The sequence below is a fragment of the Carassius auratus genome, chromosome 27 (assembly GCF_003368295.1).
Source record: "Carassius auratus strain Wakin chromosome 27, ASM336829v1, whole genome shotgun sequence".
NCBI lineage: Eukaryota > Metazoa > Chordata > Actinopteri > Cypriniformes > Cyprinidae > Carassius > Carassius auratus.
In genome coordinates this window covers 18,977,374-18,997,670 of record NC_039269.1, presented here as the reverse complement: position 1 = coordinate 18,997,670, position 20,297 = coordinate 18,977,374, and the positions used below count along the sequence as shown (strand labels likewise).

Below are 20,297 nucleotides of genomic sequence, written 5' to 3'. Positions count from 1 at the left end.
TATAATATATCACGTGCTCCGACACTCAGAAGCTGTGTCTGATTCATCATGAATGAATTGAGTCTTTTCAAAATAAACTTTAATCGGATCGCAAATCGCACCAAACGATTCGTTTACGAATTAGAATGATCCGATTGCAGCTGTTCTGGAGTCGACCACTCACTGATTGAAATGAACCGTTTAGTGCGAGTCTCCAGAAGTAAGAACCGGCAGATCTTGTGAGCGCGCGTGCGTCTGGTGTTGCCAAAACTCAGTTATTAATGTCGAAATTTAGGATTAATTATTGTAACTGAAAATCATATTTAGGTCAAAATTGTCAGTTGTTTGGGAACTAAATCCGCTATTAAGAGTGATCTGTTTAAGCCCACTGAAATGCTCCAGTGCAAACGATGCAGACACATCAATCAGCGTCTCTGTGTTTTATGTTAAAAAATAAAATAAAATAACCTTAAACTAACACAGATTAAATAAAATAACTCATGTAGTCCAAATTCCCCGCTGCCGTAATATTAACAGTTTTATTAAAATGCCATGACGTCTGTTTTTAAATTGTTTATCAACAGTAACGTTATATTGTTTGGATTAACTAGTCGAGTAACATTAGACAACCATGAATTTTTATTCATAACCGTACTGAAAATAAGTAAATATCGTAGCTGATGCTAAATGTCTAGCTAACAAGCTTGCTGGTGTTAACTTGGGGTAATTTTTATAAATAATGTCCAAATATTTTTATTCAACCACCTATATATATATATATATATATATATATATATATATATATATATATATATAGATACATCTGGGGAGAAAGGAAAGGATGTGATGTTCAGAACAGGCCTTATTATCATGTCATATATATAACGGTGATGTTCTGTAAAACCACAAACTTTAAAATACTTTTTTCTTACTGGTGAAAATCAGATGGTCATCTCTGTTTTCTCTCAGGTACATCAGAGTGTAAGCTTCACAGTGAACATTACTCTCGTCAACGTAGTCCATATCAACAAGAAAAATATATCTTGACTCCATATAGTGGTTATTTTGGAAAAAATCCCAGGTATTTTGAGCAGTAGGATTATTTAAAAAAAAGTGCTAATACAAAATTAAATTATAAAATTGCAAACATCTATCTTTCAGTACTTTTTTACTTAAGTACATAAATAATTGAGTACTTTTGTACTTTCACTTGAGTAAAATTGAAAAAGGAGTACTTTTACTTTTACTGGAGTAATATTTTATTATACGTATCTGTACTTTTACTCAAGTTTATATATTTAATTTTAACTTTTTATTCATCAAAGAATCCTGAAAAAAGTATCACAGGTTCCAAAATAGTATTTAGCAGCAAAACTGTTGATAATTCTAATAATAAAAATTAAATTAAATTATACATCGAAGAATCTTGAAAAAAGTATCGCAGATTTCAAAATAATATTTGATAGCACAACTATTAATAGTTCTAATAATAAATCATCATATTTTCATGATTTCTAAAGATCATGTGACACTTAAGACTGGAGGAATGATGCTGAAAATACAGCTGCACATCACAGAAATAGATTATATTTTAAAGGATATTAATATAGAAAACATTATTTTATATATTTTATTTTGATAATTTAGAATTATTACTGAAATACAACCTTTTTTTGTTCAAACAGTTCATTGAACAATAATAAATGAAGTACCTGAATCTGACATTGAAGTAAATGTATAATAATTAGCAAAGATGATTAATTTAGCGCTGTAAACGAGCGTGTGAGGGGCGGAGACGCGCCGCGGAGCTTCAGACGCGAGTGAGGACCAAACACAGCAGAACGGTAGGAAACTTCACTCCTCTTATTATTTCTCTTTTACTATAGCGATTTATTTTTTAGATACATGATCTGAGTCTTTCATAGAGTTGTAGAGTTAATAGAGTTATTAGAGAAATAGTTATTTTTTTACATTCTTTGATCGAAGTTTTCAGATCGGCACTTCGGAGCCTGTTCGCGACTCGGTTGATTCAGATCGGCACTTCGGAGCCTGTTCGCGACTCGGTTGATTCAGATCGGCACTTCGGAGTTTGTTCGCGACTCCGTTGATTCAGATCGGCACTTCGGACCCTGTTCGCGACTCGGTTGATTCAGATCGGCACTTCGGAGCCTGTTCGCGACTCGGTTGATTCAGATCGGCACTTCGGAGCCTGTTCGCGACTCGGTTGATTCAGATCGGCACTTCGGAGCCTGTTCGCGACTCGGTTGATTCAGATCGGCACTTCGAAGCATGTCTGAGATTTTTTAAATTTTAAATGTGTTGCTATTTAGGGTTTATTTTTCACCAGTGACAATCAAATTTTTATTAACGAGTATTAATTTTATATTTAAGTGCCTCTTCCTTAAAAAAAAATAATTTTGACTCTTTAAACATCCATAGGAAAAACAGTAAACGCAAAACTGATATGCATTCCTTTTATTTATATATTTGTTTGTACAGTTAGTCAAAAGTCATTGCCTAAATGCATCAAATATATATATATATATATATATATATATATATATATATATATATATATATATATATATATATATATATATATATATATTAGTGCTGTCAAAATTAGCGCGTTAACGCATTTGATTAATTTGAAATATTTAACGCGTTAAAAAAAAAATAACGCAATTAACGCGGTTGCAGTTTTTTTTATTATTTCCAGTTGTGGCCTATGTGTGTTCAACGTGCAAAGAAATATGGATAAGACCAAGGAAGGACTTTTAGACGGAAAGTTTCAGTATAAAACTCTGCCGGATTACTCTTCAGTCTGCCACAAGAAACATTACTCTTCATTCAGTCTGCCACAAGAAACAGCAACATTAAAATCATGAACTCAAATGTCATTGTTTAAAAAACAAACAAAAAAAAAAAAAAACAATGACTGTAACAGTGCGTAAATCAGACCTTTCTGTAACGCTAACGTTAATAAGCTTAAACGAAAATAACGAAATAATTGTGTAGCGGAGTATTTTTTGTACACAGTGCCGCGAACTGTCAATCATCCTGTGCGCGTGCATCACTGTCCTCCTCAGCTGCAGCAACTTCCGCTCTCTCTCTTCATCAAGCTTTAAAACAAAAAGGGGACAAAAAGATCATATTGTCTTTGTGCATAGGCTATAGATTAATTAGATGAATTAATATCTAAATTTGTGCCTTGCCGTCTACGGTATTTTTTTAGAACTTAGAAAAAAGATGCTGCAGCCAATGAGCAGCCAGCGGGGGGCTGCAGGACGACTCAGCCTCCGCAGACAGTTTTTAATGTTTATCAGACAATAAATACTCAAGATTTTGCTTTAGTATAACTCACAACGAGTTTCACACACCTTCTCCGGCCACGTTGAGTTGTTGACACTTAACAGTGGGAAAAGCGACCGGTACGCTACAAGCACGTTCTGGGCGCACGGAGAGGTGGCGGTACGCTCAAGAGCTATATTTGGAAGTGGCGGTACTGAGTACCAGTGCATACCGGCCCACTTAAAGCACTGGCAATGACTATACTTTGGAATTTTTTTGCAGTCCACTTAGAATTCAACATGGAAATCATTTTTTGTTTTTTATTGGCATTGATTGTTTTGAAATTCAAATGGTACTTACATGCCTGTGTTTTTATTTCTGTAATAAATATGGCTTTCAAGCCAACAGTTAATTTGGAGGATATTGATGGTTTATTGCAGGTATGTTGTTTACATGAGAAAATCTGTGTTACAAGTTAAACAAAAATTCCAATAAACAATCATATTTTGAATTTAAATAGTTTCTTTGTCTTGAGTTTACATTAATTATTTACATTTTACATTTACATATCCAAAAAGTTTCAGTCTTTTAATTGCGATTAATCGCGATTAATCGCGATTAATTTTAAAAAATTGTGCGATTAATTAGTTAATTTTTTTTAATCGATTGACAGCACTAATATATATATATATATATATATATATATATATATATATATATATATATATATATATATATATATATTATAAATCAATATTTAAATAAGACACATTCAAAACACCTGTAGAGTATTGCGGTGTACAAACCATACAGTGCAAACTATAAAAACTTGTCAGTCAAAGTGAAACACTGGGATAAAAAGTGAAAGTGTTACGTGCAAATGTTTGCAGATTTATTAACAATTTTGAATTTGTCCGAAAACTAAAAACAAAACAAAATTCCACCTCTGCTTCTGGCTGTCTTCAATTTGATTGTTATGCAGCAAAACACCACATATATAAATAAATTGTAAATACTAAATTAAAGACACACATAGCAGAACAATAAAGTTTACTCTATTCTTCGTCCAGTTCAGCAGCCACTTACTTTCATTTCAGGAGAAACTGGGGAATTCAAGTGCTGTAGGCTACGCTAAATCCGACTGACAGGACTCTGAACTGCAGTTCTCATCTCGTTATAGATCAAGATAATTTATAAAGGTTTTTAAACGAATAATCGGAATATCAGATAGTTGACATGGTAAACAAGTTTGTTTAATAAAAAATGAAAAAAATAAAATAAAACGAATACCGATACATCTGTTAGTGGCTGCTGTGTGTCAAGGGACAATCATAAAAAAAAAAAAAAAACGCGACAATGATGACGCGTCGCCATGGAAACAAGGGGTCAGTTAAATTTGTATTAATATTTGTAATTTAGGCGTGAAAAGGGTTGATTTAAAAATATATATATTTTCAAAGTAAACAACAATAGCCCAAGTTTAGTAAACATTTTTTGAGACTATGAAAAATAATTCTGCATCTATTTTTAGGTGTGCCAGCTGCCACTTTGGGTGGCACAGGCACACCGTGGCACACCTTTGGTTATGCCACTGCTCCCTATAATATATCACGTGCTCCGACACGCAGAAGCTGTGTCTGATTCATCATGAACGAACTGAGTCTTTTCAAAATAAACTTTAATCGGATCGCGAATCGCACCAAACGATTCGTTTACGAATTAGAATGATCCGATTGCAGCTGTTCTGGAGTCGACCACTCACTGATTCAAATGAACCGTTTAGTGCGAGTCTCCAGAAGTAAGAACCGGCAGATCTTGTGAGCGCGCGTGCGTCTGGTGTTGCTAAAAGTCAGTTATTAATGTCGAAATTTAGGATTAATTATTGTAACAGAAAATCATATTTAGGTCAAAATTGTCAGTTGTTTGGGAACTAAATCCGCTATTAAGAGTGATCTGTTTAAGCCCACTGAAATGCTCCAGTGCAAACGATGCAGACACATCAATCAGCGTCTCTGTGTTTTAGGTTAAAAAATAAAATAAAATAACCTTAAACTAACACAGATTAAATAAAATAACTCATGTAGTCCAAATTCCCCGCTGCCGTAATATTAACAGTTTTATTAAAATGCCATGACGTCTGTTTTTAAATTGTTTATCAACAGTAACGTTATATTATTTGGATTAACTAGTCGAGTAACATTAGACAGACATGAATTTTGATTCATAACCGTACTGAAAATAAGTAAATATCGTAGCTGATGCTAAATGTCTAGCTAACAAGCTTGCTGGTGTTAACTTGGGGTAATTTTTATAAATAATGTCCAAATATTTTTATTCAACCACCTATATAAATATATATATATATATATATATATATATATATATATATATATATATATATATACATATCTGGGGAGAAAAGAAAGGATGTGATGTTCAGAACAGGCCTTATTATCATGTCATATATATAACGGTGATGTTTTGTAAAACCACAAACTTTAAAATACTTTTTTCTTACTGGTGAAAATCAGATGGTCATCTCTGTTTTCTCTCAGGTACATCACAGTGTAAGCTTCACAGTGAACATTACTCTCGTCAACGTAGTCCATATCAACAAGAAAAATATATCTTGGCTCCATATAGTGGTTATTTTGGAAAAAATCCCAGGTATTTTGAGCAGTAGGATTATTTAAAAAAAAAAAGTGCTAATACAAAATTAAATTATAAAATTGCAAACATCTATCTTTCAGTACTTTTTACTTAAGTACATAAAAAATTGAGTACTTTTGTATTTTCACTTGAGTAAAATTGAAAAAGGAGTACTTTTACTTTTACTGGAGTAATATTTTATTATACGTATCTGTACTTTTACTCAAGTTTATTTATTTAATTTTAACTTTTTATTCATCAAAGAATCCTGAAAAAAGTATCACAGGTTCCAAAATAGTATTTAGCAGCAAAACTGTTGATAATTCTAATAATAAAAATTCAATTAAATTATACATCGAAGAATCTTGAAAAAAGTATCGCAGATTTCAAAATAATATTTGATAGCACAACTATTAATAGTTCTAATAATAAATCATCATATTTTCATGATTTCTAAAGATCATGTGACACTGAAGACTGGAGGAATGATGCTGAAAATACAGCTGCACATCACAGAAATAGATTATATTTTAAAGGATATTAATATAGAAAACATTATTTTATATATTTTATTTTGATAATTTAGAATTATTACTGAAATACAACCTTTTTTTGTTCAAACAGTTCATTGAACAATAATAAATGAAGTACCTGAATCTGACATTGAAGTAAATGTATAATAATTAGCAAAGATGATTAATTTAGCGCTGTAAACGAGCGTGTGAGGGGCGGAGACGCGCCGCGGAGCGTCAGACGCGAGTGAGGACCAAACACAGCAGAACGGTAGGAAACTTCACTCCTCTTATTATTTCTCTTTTACTATAGCGATTTATTTTTTAGATACATGATCTGAGTCTTTCATAGAGTTGTAGAGTTAATAGAGTTATTAGAGAAATAGTTATTTTTTTACATTCTTTGATCAGAGTTTTCAGATCGGCACTTCGGAGCCTGTTCGCGACTCGGTTGATTCAGATCGGCACTTCGGAGCCTGTTCGCGACTCGGTTGATTCAGATCGGCACTTCGAAGCATGTCTGAGATTTTTTAAATTTTAAATGTGTTGCTATTTAGGGTTTATTTTTCACCAGTGACAATCAAATTTTTATTAACGAGTATTAATTTTATATTTAAGTGCCTCTTCCTTAAAAAAAAATAATTCTGACTCTTTAAACATCCATAGGAAAAACAGTAAACGCAAAACTGATATGCATTCCTTTTATTTATATATTTGTTTGTACAGTTAGTCAAAAGTCATTGCCTAAATGCATCAAATATATATATATATATATATATATATATATATATATATATATATATATATATATATATATATTATAAATCAATATTTAAATAAGACACATTCAAAACACCTGTAGAGTATTGCGATGTACAAACCATACAGTGCAAACTATAAAAACTTGTCAGTCAAAGTGAAACACTGGGATAAAAAGTGAAAGTGTTACGTGCAAATGTTTGCAGATTTATTAACAATTTGGAATATGTCCGAAAACTAAAAACAAAACAAAATTCCACCTCTGCTTCTGGCTGTCTTCAATTTGATTGTTATGCAGCAAAACGCCACATATATAAATAAATTGTAAATACTAAATTAAAGACACACATAGCAGAACAATAAAGTTTACTCTATTCTTCCTCCAGTTCAACAGCCACTTACTTTCATTTCAGGAGAAACTGGGGAATTCAAGTGCTGTAGGCTACGCTAAATCCGACTGACAGGACTCTGAACTGCAGTTCTCATCTCGTTATAGATCAAGATAATTTATAAAGGTTTTTAAACGAATAATCGGAATATCAGATAGTTGACATGGTAAACAAGTTTGTTTAATAAAAAATGAAAAAAATAAAATAAAACGAATACCGATACATCTGTTAGTGGCTGCTGTGTGTCAAGCCTCAATCATAAAAAAAACGCGACAATGATGACGCGTCGCCATGGAAACAAGGGGTGAGTTAAATTTGTATTAATATTTGTAATTTAAGCGTGAAAAGGGTTGATTTAAAAATATATATATTTTCAAAGTAAACAACAATAGCCCAAGTTTAGTAAACATTTTTTGAGACTATGAAAAATAATTCTGCATCTATTTTTAGGTGTGCCAGCTGCCACTTTGGGTGGCACAGGCACACCGTGGCACACCTTTGGTTATGCCACTGCTCCCTATAATATATCACGTGCTCCGACACGCAGAAGCTGTGTCTGATTCATCATGAACGAACTGAGTCTTTTCAAAATAAACTTTAATCGGATCGCGAATCGCACCAAACGATTCGTTTACGAATTAGAATGATCCGATTGCAGCTGTTCTGGAGTCGACCACTCACTGATTCAAATGAACCGTTTAGTGCGAGTCTCCAGAAGTAAGAACCGGCAGATCTTGTGAGCGCGCGTGCGTCTGGTGTTGCTAAAACTCAGTTATTAATGTCGAAATTTAGGATTAATTATTGTAACTGAAAATCATATTTAGGTCAAAATTGTCAGTTGTTTGGGAACTAAATCCGCTATTAAGAGTGATCTGTTTAAGCCCACTGAAATGCTCCAGTGCAAACGATGCAGACACATCAATCAGCGTCTCTGTGTTTTAGGTTAAAAAATAAAATAAAATAACCTTAAACTAACACAGATTAAATAAAATAACTCATGTAGTCCAAATTCCCCGCTGCCGTAATATTAACAGTTTTATTAAAATGCCATGACGTCTGTTTTTAAATTGTTTATCAACAGTAACGTTATATTGTTTGGATTAACTAGTCGAGTAACATTAGACAGACATGAATTTTGATTCATAACCGTACTGAAAATAAGTAAATATCGTAGCTGATGCTAAATGTCTAGCTAACAAGCTTGCTGGTGTTAACTTGGGGTAATTTTTATAAATAATGTCCAAATATTTTTATTCAACCACCTATATAAATATATATATATATATATATATATATATATATATATATATATATATATATATACATATCTGGGGAGAAAAGAAAGGATGTGATGTTCAGAACAGGCCTTATTATCATGTCATATATATAACGGTGATGTTTTGTAAAACCACAAACTTTAAAATACTTTTTTCTTACTGGTGAAAATCAGATGGTCATCTCTGTTTTCTCTCAGGTACATCACAGTGTAAGCTTCACAGTGAACATTACTCTCGTCAACGTAGTCCATATCAACAAGAAAAATATATCTTGGCTCCATATAGTGGTTATTTTGGAAAAAATCCCAGGTATTTTGAGCAGTAGGATTATTTAAAAAAAAAAAGTGCTAATACAAAATTAAATTATAAAATTGCAAACATCTATCTTTCAGTACTTTTTACTTAAGTACATAAAAAATTGAGTACTTTTGTATTTTCACTTGAGTAAAATTGAAAAAGGAGTACTTTTACTTTTACTGGAGTAATATTTTATTATACGTATCTGTACTTTTACTCAAGTTTATTTATTTAATTTTAACTTTTTATTCATCAAAGAATCCTGAAAAAAGTATCACAGGTTCCAAAATAGTATTTAGCAGCAAAACTGTTGATAATTCTAATAATAAAAATTAAATTAAATTATACATCGAAGAATCTTGAAAAAAGTATCGCAGATTTCAAAATAATATTTGATAGCACAACTATTAATAGTTCTAATAATAAATCATCATATTTTCATGATTTCTAAAGATCATGTGACACTGAAGACTGGAGGAATGATGCTGAAAATACAGCTGCACATCACAGAAATAGATTATATTTTAAAGGATATTAATATAGAAAACATTATTTTATATATTTTATTTTGATAATTTAGAATTATTACTGAAATACAACCTTTTTTTGTTCAAACAGTTCATTGAACAATAATAAATGAAGTACCTGAATCTGACATTGAAGTAAATGTATAATAATTAGCAAAGATGATTAATTTAGCGCTGTAAACGAGCGTGTGAGGGGCGGAGACGCGCCGCGGAGCGTCAGACGCGAGTGAGGACCAAACACAGCAGAACGGTAGGAAACTTCACTCCTCTTATTATTTCTCTTTTACTATAGCGATTTATTTTTTAGATACATGATCTGAGTCTTTCATAGAGTTGTAGAGTTAATAGAGTTATTAGAGAAATAGTTATTTTTTTACATTCTTTGATCAGAGTTTTCAGATCGGCACTTCGGAGCCTGTTCGCGACTCGGTTGATTCAGATCGGCACTTCGGAGCCTGTTCGCGACTCGGTTGATTCAGATCGGCACTTCGAAGCATGTCTGAGATTTTTTAAATTTTAAATGTGTTGCTATTTAGGGTTTATTTTTCACCAGTGACAATCAAATTTTTATTAACGAGTATTAATTTTATATTTAAGTGCCTCTTCCTTAAAAAAAAATAATTCTGACTCTTTAAACATCCATAGGAAAAACAGTAAACGCAAAACTGATATGCATTCCTTTTATTTATATATTTGTTTGTACAGTTAGTCAAAAGTCATTGCCTAAATGCATCAAATATATATATATATATATATATATATATATATATATATATATATATATATATATATATATATATATATTATAAATCAATATTTAAATAAGACACATTCAAAACACCTGTAGAGTATTGCGATGTACAAACCATACAGTGCAAACTATAAAAACTTGTCAGTCAAAGTGAAACACTGGGATAAAAAGTGAAAGTGTTACGTGCAAATGTTTGCAGATTTATTAACAATTTGGAATATGTCCGAAAACTAAAAACAAAACAAAATTCCACCTCTGCTTCTGGCTGTCTTCAATTTGATTGTTATGCAGCAAAACGCCACATATATAAATAAATTGTAAATACTAAATTAAAGACACACATAGCAGAACAATAAAGTTTACTCTATTCTTCCTCCAGTTCAACAGCCACTTACTTTCATTTCAGGAGAAACTGGGGAATTCAAGTGCTGTAGGCTACGCTAAATCCGACTGACAGGACTCTGAACTGCAGTTCTCATCTCGTTATAGATCAAGATAATTTATAAAGGTTTTTAAACGAATAATCGGAATATCAGATAGTTCACATGGTAAACAAGTTTGTTTAATAAAAAATGAAAAAAATAAAATAAAACGAATACCGATACATCTGTTAGTGGCTGCTGTGTGTCAAGGGACAATCATAAAAAAAAAAAAAAAAAAACGTGACAATGATGACGCGTCGCCATGGAAACAAGGGGTCAGTTAAATTTGTATTAATATTTGTAATTTAGGCGTGAAAAGGGTTGATTTAAAAATATATATATATTCAAAGTAAACAACAATAGCCCAAGTTTAGTAAACATTTTTTGAGACTATGAAAAATAATTCTGCATCTATTTTTAGGTGTGCCAGCTGCCACTTTGGGTGGCACAGGCACACCGTGGCACACCTTTGGTTATGCCACTGCTCCCTATAATATATCACGTGCTCCGACACGCAGAAGCTGTGTCTGATTCATCATGAACGAACTGAGTCTTTTCAAAATAAACTTTAATCGGATCGCGAATCGCACCAAACGATTCGTTTACGAATTAGAATGATCTGATTGCAGCTGTTCTGGCGTCGACCACTCACTGATTCAAATGAACCGTTTAGTGCGAGTCTCCAGAAGTAAGAACCGGCAGATCTTGTGAGCGCGCGTGCGTCTGGTGTTGCTAAAAGTCAGTTATTAATGTCGAAATTTAGGATTAATTATTGTAACTGAAAATCATATTTAGGTCAAAATTGTCAGTTGTTTGGGAACTAAATCCGCTATTAAGAGTGATCTGTTTAAGCCCACTGAAATGCTCCAGTGCAAACGATGCAGACACATCAATCAGCGTCTCTGTGTTTTAGGTTAAAAAATAAAATAAAATAACCTTAAACTAACACAGATTAAATAAAATAACTCATGTAGTCCAAATTCCCCGCTGCCGTAATATTAACAGTTTTATTAAAATGCCATGACGTCTGTTTTTAAATTGTTTATCAACAGTAACGTTATATTGTTTGGATTAACTAGTCGAGTAACATTAGACAGACATGAATTTTGATTCATAACCGTACTGAAAATAAGTAAATATCGTAGCTGATGCTAAATGTCTAGCTAACAAGCTTGCTGGTGTTAACTTGGGGTAATTTTTATAAATAATGTCCAAATATTTTTATTCAACCACCTATATATATATATATATATATATATATATATATATATATATATATATATATATATATATATATATATATATATATAGATACATCTGGGGAGAAAAGAAAGGATGTGATGTTCAGAACAGGCCTTATTATCATGTCATATATATAACGGTGATGTTCTGTAAAACGACAAACTTTAAAATACTTTTTTCTTACTGGTGAAAATCAGATGGTCATCTCTGTTTTCTCTCAGGTACATCACAGTGTAAGCTTCACAGTGAACATTACTCTCGTCAACGTAGTCCATATCAACAAGAAAAAATATATCTTGACTCCATATAGTGGTTATTTTGGAAAAAATCCCAGGTATTTTGAGCAGTAGGATTATTTTAAAAAAAAAGTGCTAATACAAAATTAAATTATAAAATTGCAAACATCTATCTTTCAGTACTTTTTTACTTAAGTACATAAAAAATTGAATACTTTTGTACTTTCACTTGAGTAAAATTGAAAAAGGAGTACTTTTACTTTTACTGGAGTAATATTTTATTATACGTATCTGTACTTTTACTCAAGTTTATTTATTTAATTTTAACTTTTTATTCATCAAAGAATCCTGAAAAAAGTATCACAGGTTCCAAAATAGTATTTAGCAGCAAAACTGTTGATAATTCTAATAATAAAAATTAAATTAAATTATACATCGAAGAATCTTGAAAAAAGTATCGCAGATTTCAAAATAATATTTGATAGCACAACTATTAATAGTTCTAATAATAAATCATCATATTTTCATGATTTCTAAAGATCATGTGAAACTGAAGACTGGAGGAATGATGCTGAAAATACAGCTGCACATCACAGAAATAGATTATATTTTAATTTAGAATTATTACTGAAATACAACCTTTTTTTGTTCAAACAGTTCATTGAACAATAATAAATGAAGTACCTGAATCTGACATTGAAGTAAATGTATAATAATTAGCAAAGATGATTAATTTAGCGCTGTAAACGAGCGTGTGAGGGGCGGAGACGCGCCGCGGAGCGTCAGACGCGAGTGAGGACCAAACACAGCAGAACGGTAGGAAACTTCACTCCTCTTATTATTTCTCTTTTACTATAGCGATTTATTTTTTAGATACATGATCTGAGTCTTTCATAGAGTTGTAGAGTTAATAGAGTTATTAGAGAAATAGTTATTTTTTTACATTCTTTGATCGAAGTTTTCAGATCGGCACTTCGGAGCCTGTTCGCGACTCGGTTGATTCAGATCGGCACTTCGGAGCCTGTTCGCGACTCGGTTGATTCATATCGGCACTTCGGAGCTTGTTCGCGACTCCGTTGATTCAGATCGACACTTCGGACCCTGTTCGCGACTCGGTTGATTCAGATCGGCACTTCGGAGCCTGTTCGCGACTCGGTTGATTCAGATCGGCACTTCGGAGCCTGTTCGCGACTCGGTTGATTCAGATCGGCACTTCGGAGCCTGTTCGCGACTCGGTTGATTCAGATCGGCACTTCGGAGCTTGTTCGCGACTCGGTTGATTCAGATCGGCACTTCGGAGCCTGTTCGCGACTCGGTTGATTCAGATCGGCACTTCGAAGCATGTCTAAGATTTTTTAAATTTTAAATGTGTTGCTATTTAGAGTTTATTTTTCACCAGTGACAATCAAATTTTTATTAACGAGTATTTATTTTATATTTAAGTGCCTCTTCCTTAAAAAAAAAAAAATTTTGACTCTTTAAACATCCATAGGAAAAACAGTAAACGCAAAACTGATATGCATTCCTTTTATTTATATATTTGTTTGTACAGTTAGTCAAAAGTCATTGCCTAAATGTATCAAATATATATATATATATATATATATATATATATATATATATATATATATATATATATATATATATATATTTATTATAAATCAATATTTAAATAAGACACATTCAAAACACCTGTAGAGTATTGCGGTGTACAAACCATACAGTGCAAACTATAAAAACTTGTCAGTCAAAGTGAAACACTGGGATAAAAAATGAAAGTGTTACGTGCAAATGTTTGCAGATTTATTAACAATTTTGAATATGTCCGAAAACTAAAAAGTCGTCCAAATTCCCCGCTGCTGTAATATTAACAGTTTTATTAAAATGCCATGACGTCTGTTTTTAAATTGTTTATCAACAGTAACGTTATATTGTTTGGATTAACTAGTCGAGTAACATTAGACAGACATGAATTTTTATTCATAACCGTACTGAAAATAAGTAAATATCGTAGCTGATGCTAAATGTCTAGCTAACAAGCTTGCTGGTGTTAACTTGGGGTAATTTTTATAAATAATGTCCAAATATTTTTATTCAACCACCTATATATATATATATATATATATATATATATATATATATATATAAATACATATATATATATATATATATATATATATATATATATATATATATATATATATATATATATAAATAGATACATCTGGGGAGAATAGAAAGGATGTGATGTTCAGAACAGGCCTTATTATCATGTCATATATATAACGGTGATGTTCTGTAAAACCACAAACTTTAAAATACTTTTTTCTTACTGGTGAAAATCAGATGGTCATCTCTGTTTTCTCTCAGGTACATCACAGTGTACTTTTTTACTTAAGTACATAAAAAATTGAGTACTTTTGTACTTTCACTTGAGTAAAATTGAAAAAGGAGTACTTTTACTTTTACTGGAGTAATATTTTATTATACGTATCTGTACTTTTACTCAAGTTTATTTATTTAATTTTAACTTTTTATTCATCAAAGAATCCTGAAAAAAAGTATCACAGGTTCCAAAATAGTATTTAGCAGCAAAACTGTTGATAATTCTAATAATAAAAATTAAATTAAATTATACATCGAAGAATCTTGAAAAAAGTATCGCAGATTTCAAAATAATATTTGATAGCACAACTATTAATAGTTCTAATAATAAATCATCATATTTTCATGATTTCTAAAGATCACACTGAAGACTGGAGGAATGATGCTGAAAATACAGCTGCACATCACAGAAATAGATTATATTTTAAAGGATATTAATATAGAAAACATTATTTTATATATTTTATTTTGATAATTTAGAATTATTACTGAAATACAACCTTTTTTTGTTCAAACAGTTCATTGAACAATAATAAATGAAGTACCTGAATCTGACATTGAAGTAAATGTATAATAATTAGCAAAGATGATTAATTTAGCGCTGTAAACGAGCGTGTGAGGGGCGGAGACGCGCCGCGGAGCGTCAGACGCGAGTGAGGACCAAACACAGCAGAACGGTAGGAAACTTCACTCCTCTTATTATTTCTCTTTTACTATAGCGATTTATTTTTTAGATACATGATCTGAGTCTTTCATAGAGTTGTAGAGTTAATAGAGTTATTAGAGAAATAGTTATTTTTTTACATTCTTTGATCGAAGTTTTCAGATCGGCACTTCGGAGCCTGTTTGCGACTAGGTTGATTCAGATCGGCACTTCGGAGCCTTTTCGCGACTCGGTTGATTCAGATCGGCCCTTCGGAGCTTGTTCGCGACTCCGTTGATTCAGATCGGCACTTCGGACCCTGTTCGCGACTTGGTTGATTCAGATCGGCACTTCGGAGCCTGTTCGCGACTCGGTTGATTCAGATCGGCACTTCGGAGCCTGTTCGCGACTCGGTTGATTCAGATCGGCACTTCGGAGCTTGTTCGCGACTCGGTTGATTCAGATCGGCACTTCGGAGCTTGTTCGCGACTCGGTTGATTCAGATCGGCACTTCGAAGCATGTCTGAGATTTTTTTAAATTCAGATCTGGACATCGAAGCAGGAAGTGTTTGTCAAACAGTTAATTGGTGATAAATGAATACTTGGACTTGAGGCTTTTTTTTAACCTGTCGATTCAGCATGTACATGGACCCACACACAAAGGTGGACACACTCTAGACTTAATCATCAGTAGGGCTCTAAACTTTTCATCCATTGTTATTAAGGACGTAGTGTCACAGATCGCAAGAGGGGAAGACTCAAGTGCAGGCAGATGGAAAGATTTTATTTGTACGTCACCAAAATAATCAAAAACACAAATGAAACTGGAGGGGCATTTAAAGTTATGAGACATAGTTGTAAATACAACTTAACCACTGATTTCTAGACGTTTCCTCTTTCGCCTTCACAATGAAACACACAGCTTCTCAACATGGCGACGGCAACAATACTACAGCGAGAATAAACGTTACCATCGTAGTTTACGATCAGTGAGCGTGAGAAAAAGTGAGTGTGAAATAAAAGCTGAAAATAATATATCGTATAAAATTTTAAATACTAAATTATCATTTCATATTGACAGGAAGGTGTTTATAAAATTGCTGTGATTTTGTGTTGCTATTTAGGGTTTATTTTTCACTAGTGACAATCAAATTTTTATTAACGAGTATTAATTTTATATTTAAGTGCCTCTTCCTTAAAAAAAAATAATTTTGACTCTTTAAACATCCATAGGAAAAACAGTAAACGCAAAACTGATATGCATTCCTTTTATTTATATATTTGTTTGTACAGTTAGTCAAAAGTCATTGCCTAAATGCATCAAATATATGTATATTATAAATCAATCTTTAAATAAGACACATTCAAAACACCTGTAGAGTATTGCGGTGTACAAACCATACAGTGCAAACTATAAAAACATGTCAGTCAAAGTGAAACACTGGGATAAAAAGTGAAAGTGTTACGTGCAAATGTTTGCAGATTTATTAACAATTTTGAATATGTCCGAAAACTAAAAACAAAACAAAATTCCACCTCTGCTTCTGGCTGTCTTCAATATGATTGTTATGCAGCAAAACGCCACATATATAAATAAAATGTAAATACTAAATTAAAGATAATGGCGCGTACATGCACTCATATGCACTCACACATTCATGCAGAGGTTGGTGATATTTATTATAAGGGCATGTAGTCTTTATGTTAAAATAAAGTGCAGATATCATCATTTCATGCAGAAACGAACGATATTCCAATGAGATTTAATGCATTCATCTGCAGATTAGAGTTTTTTTTTGTTGTTGTTGGTGTGATGATTGTTAATACACGTTTCTGTGCAATTTACTAGATTGCTTGCTTGTAATCCAAAATACAGTGACATAATTTATTTTACAGAAATAAAATAGCTCAAATTAAAGCTGCAACTTTTAAATCAAGTGGCAAAATCTAGAACTTCACGAAAGTGTTTATTGCACATACAAAAATAAATAAATAAAAATAAAATAAAACTCCAGTATGTTACTGGGTATAAATATATATTTTTAGGTATAAGCTAATATTACAGAAATAGAAAACAGATGCAAAAATTTCCCCTCAGATCATGTTAAATATTACAGTCTTTTCAAAACAAATCAGCAAATCAACCCTTTAGACGAGAAACAAGAGTGTAAAGATCCAGTGTCTTATCATTATTGCTAGCAGGATGTGCAACAGAATCTTCTCTAGGCTAAATATTTGGAAAACAAAGTGATTTTGTTGTAAGAAGATTTTGAATGAAGCGAGAATTTAATAAAAATCTTAGTATGCATATATATTCATACTGTAGCTACATATGAGACTAAGGTGTGCTTTGCAAACAGTGGCGTACAGTGACATCATAAATGGACGTGTGTTGAGTTTGTGCACCCCTACGATATTTCCTGTGCATCTTTTTGAGTTATAGTTTTGAGTGTCTATGATTCATTATTCCTCACATTTGGTGCAATAAAATGTATGTTTGTATTCCATATTATTATTATTACACGTTTGGCTGTCTTGTTCGCCAGTGCTTGCAAAGAAGCTGCTCAATGTCATTTTTTATGTCGTGCAGAGCTTGGTTCAAGCTAAAATGACCATGTGCAAATAAACCTAGTCAAATAGAGAGGAGTGCATTCAGTGATTAGCTCTGAAACATGCCGACATACAGTAAATCTGCTTCCCAATATGTTGCTGCAGTAAACATGCAATGCGTAAAACCTTCAGCCATGCATCTCTTTTCATTTCATAGAGGGGTATCATGTGTGTACTGTACATGGCAGCTAAGTAAGATTCCAAAAAATTCAAGTGAATAAAAAAAAACAATATTTTGCTACAGTGAGGTCCAAAACCGAGAGAATATACTTTTTTTATTATTTATATATGAAATTTTATGATGTAAAATGAATTTACATCAAAATTGATAAATGTTGTGATAAAAATTCACCTTTATGTGTAAGCTGCAATTTAACTTTTCAAATTCAAATATATTTTGTAACAATGTTTCATAGTTAAAAATGTACTAAATTAGGCAATAATGCAAATAAATATTCAATCTTAATAAAAAATTAAATGAATACATTTAATAAAATAAAAAAAATACATTCTAAATAAATTTAATATTTTTTACTAGTGGGGTTCAAAACTCAAAGCACATTGAAAATAACATTTATACTTGTTTATTATTTTTTATAAATAATTTTGGTTTGCTACAGTTTTTTTTTAAGTTTGCAACTTAATTTTTTTTAAATTTTGTCGAAATAATGTTTTATTTGCAAAATATATTCAAAATATTTTGTATAACATACTGTTTAATTTTTGTGAAAAACACTTTATTAGAAAATAATGCAAAAAATAAATAAATAAAAATTCATTAGTGGACCACACCGTACAGTATATTATTCTACAGGGTTCTGCAAGTGTAAGTGTAAAATGCTATTATTATAATTTAGAATGATAATGATAAATCACGGAAGAGATTCTGCCAGTATTATATATTAACCACCATCAATGTCCTGAGTCTCACACTGGTGTAAATCTGTGCAGAACACATGATTGTGAAAAAAAGTGTCCTAGAAATGTCTCTGACTTCCTGATAACGGAAGTGTGGTCCAGGAATCCGTTCCAGATCTTCCAGGAAAAGGAAGCTAATGTACTGTACAGGCGAGAGCCAGCAGTGAATCTCAAGTTTTGGCCAGTGCCTGTTTTCATTACATCCTTTATGCCTCCATGTAGGTGTGGAAGAGCTGTTGTGGTCAGTGCAGTGCTGGATCAGACGGCGGTCTGTGCAGCTCCAGAGCGGCTGTGGTGTCTGGGAGCAGGGATCTGGACTGCTGGCGCGTCAGAGGAAGAGTCTGGCTGTTTGTGAAGCGGTACGTGGTGCTGGATGCCTGTGGGGACCATGTCCTGGGGCTCTGCTTTGGGTTGGAGTCTGTAAAGGCCAAACCTGATAGAGAGTCTTTGGGGTTCGTCATGGCCAAAAAGTCAGCGTTCTGTAAAAGAGGGGTTTAGTGCATTGTTTATTGGTGATGATGAACATTTAGCATGTGTATTTCAGTGTTGTGCATGATTCGGAAATGCATTATTAAAATGAAATGTGTAGTCCTTAAAGCAGCCAATTACATCCGGATTTAATCAGCATGGTACATTTTTTAGGAGTAACCTTCAGAGAAAAAAATCTGGAAACTTTATTTTTTATTTTTTTAGTATCAGTGAGATACTATTATATTTTTTTTTCATGAATAATTTTTCTTTTTACATTTTTGTTTTTTTATTTTAATATTTGTTAAAGTTTTAGTCATTTTATTTTGAGTTTTTGCCATTTTTATTATTATTGTTTTTAATATGTCTATATAGTTTTATTTTTTAATTTCAGAACTAGCTGAATTAAAATTATTAGGTTTTTAAAAACATTGTTCAGTAAAAAAAAAAAAAAAAAAATCTGTGTTAACACTGACATATGTACTGTATAGATATTTTTTTTTTTAATAATTAAAAATATCTATTTATTTTTTATACATTTACAAATTTTGTATAAATCTATAATACACCTACTCTATATTTAGACTGACCATGACTGATCACAAAAAGGCTGATATGAAATGTATGAAAAATAATCAGTGTCTGCAGCAGATGGCGCCCTACAGCTGGTCATGTGATCTCATTCCAGTGTCACCATATAACACATACTATTATGCCAGTAAACACTTCTCAATGCTCTTAGAGAATCAGGGCATAAAATATGCACTTATTCATGCAATATTAGAATTATTTAATGCATATCTCAGATGCAGTGAAAAAGATTTGTTAACGGTAAAATAAATTATTCATAAGCGAAGAAACTCTATGTAGACCTCAGGTATGTACTGTAACTTAGGATGCATCTTCAAAACGTATGATGCTTATTAGGAGTTAAGCATCATA

General features: G+C 32.1%; 1 protein-coding gene across 1 annotated transcript in view; it reads right to left on the bottom strand.

Annotated features, from left to right (window-relative positions):
* Positions 1–16,628: 16,628 nt before the first annotated feature.
* The window catches only part of LOC113046331 (potassium voltage-gated channel subfamily H member 7-like), a 41,621-nt gene continuing 37,952 nt past the window's right edge, over positions 16,629–20,297 (bottom strand). The window contains exon 12 of the mRNA XM_026207221.1: positions 16,629–19,366. Within this exon, the coding sequence (XP_026063006.1) occupies positions 19,130–19,366 (237 nt within the window). The 3' untranslated portion in view covers positions 16,629–19,129. The remainder of the gene's footprint in view (positions 19,367–20,297) is intronic.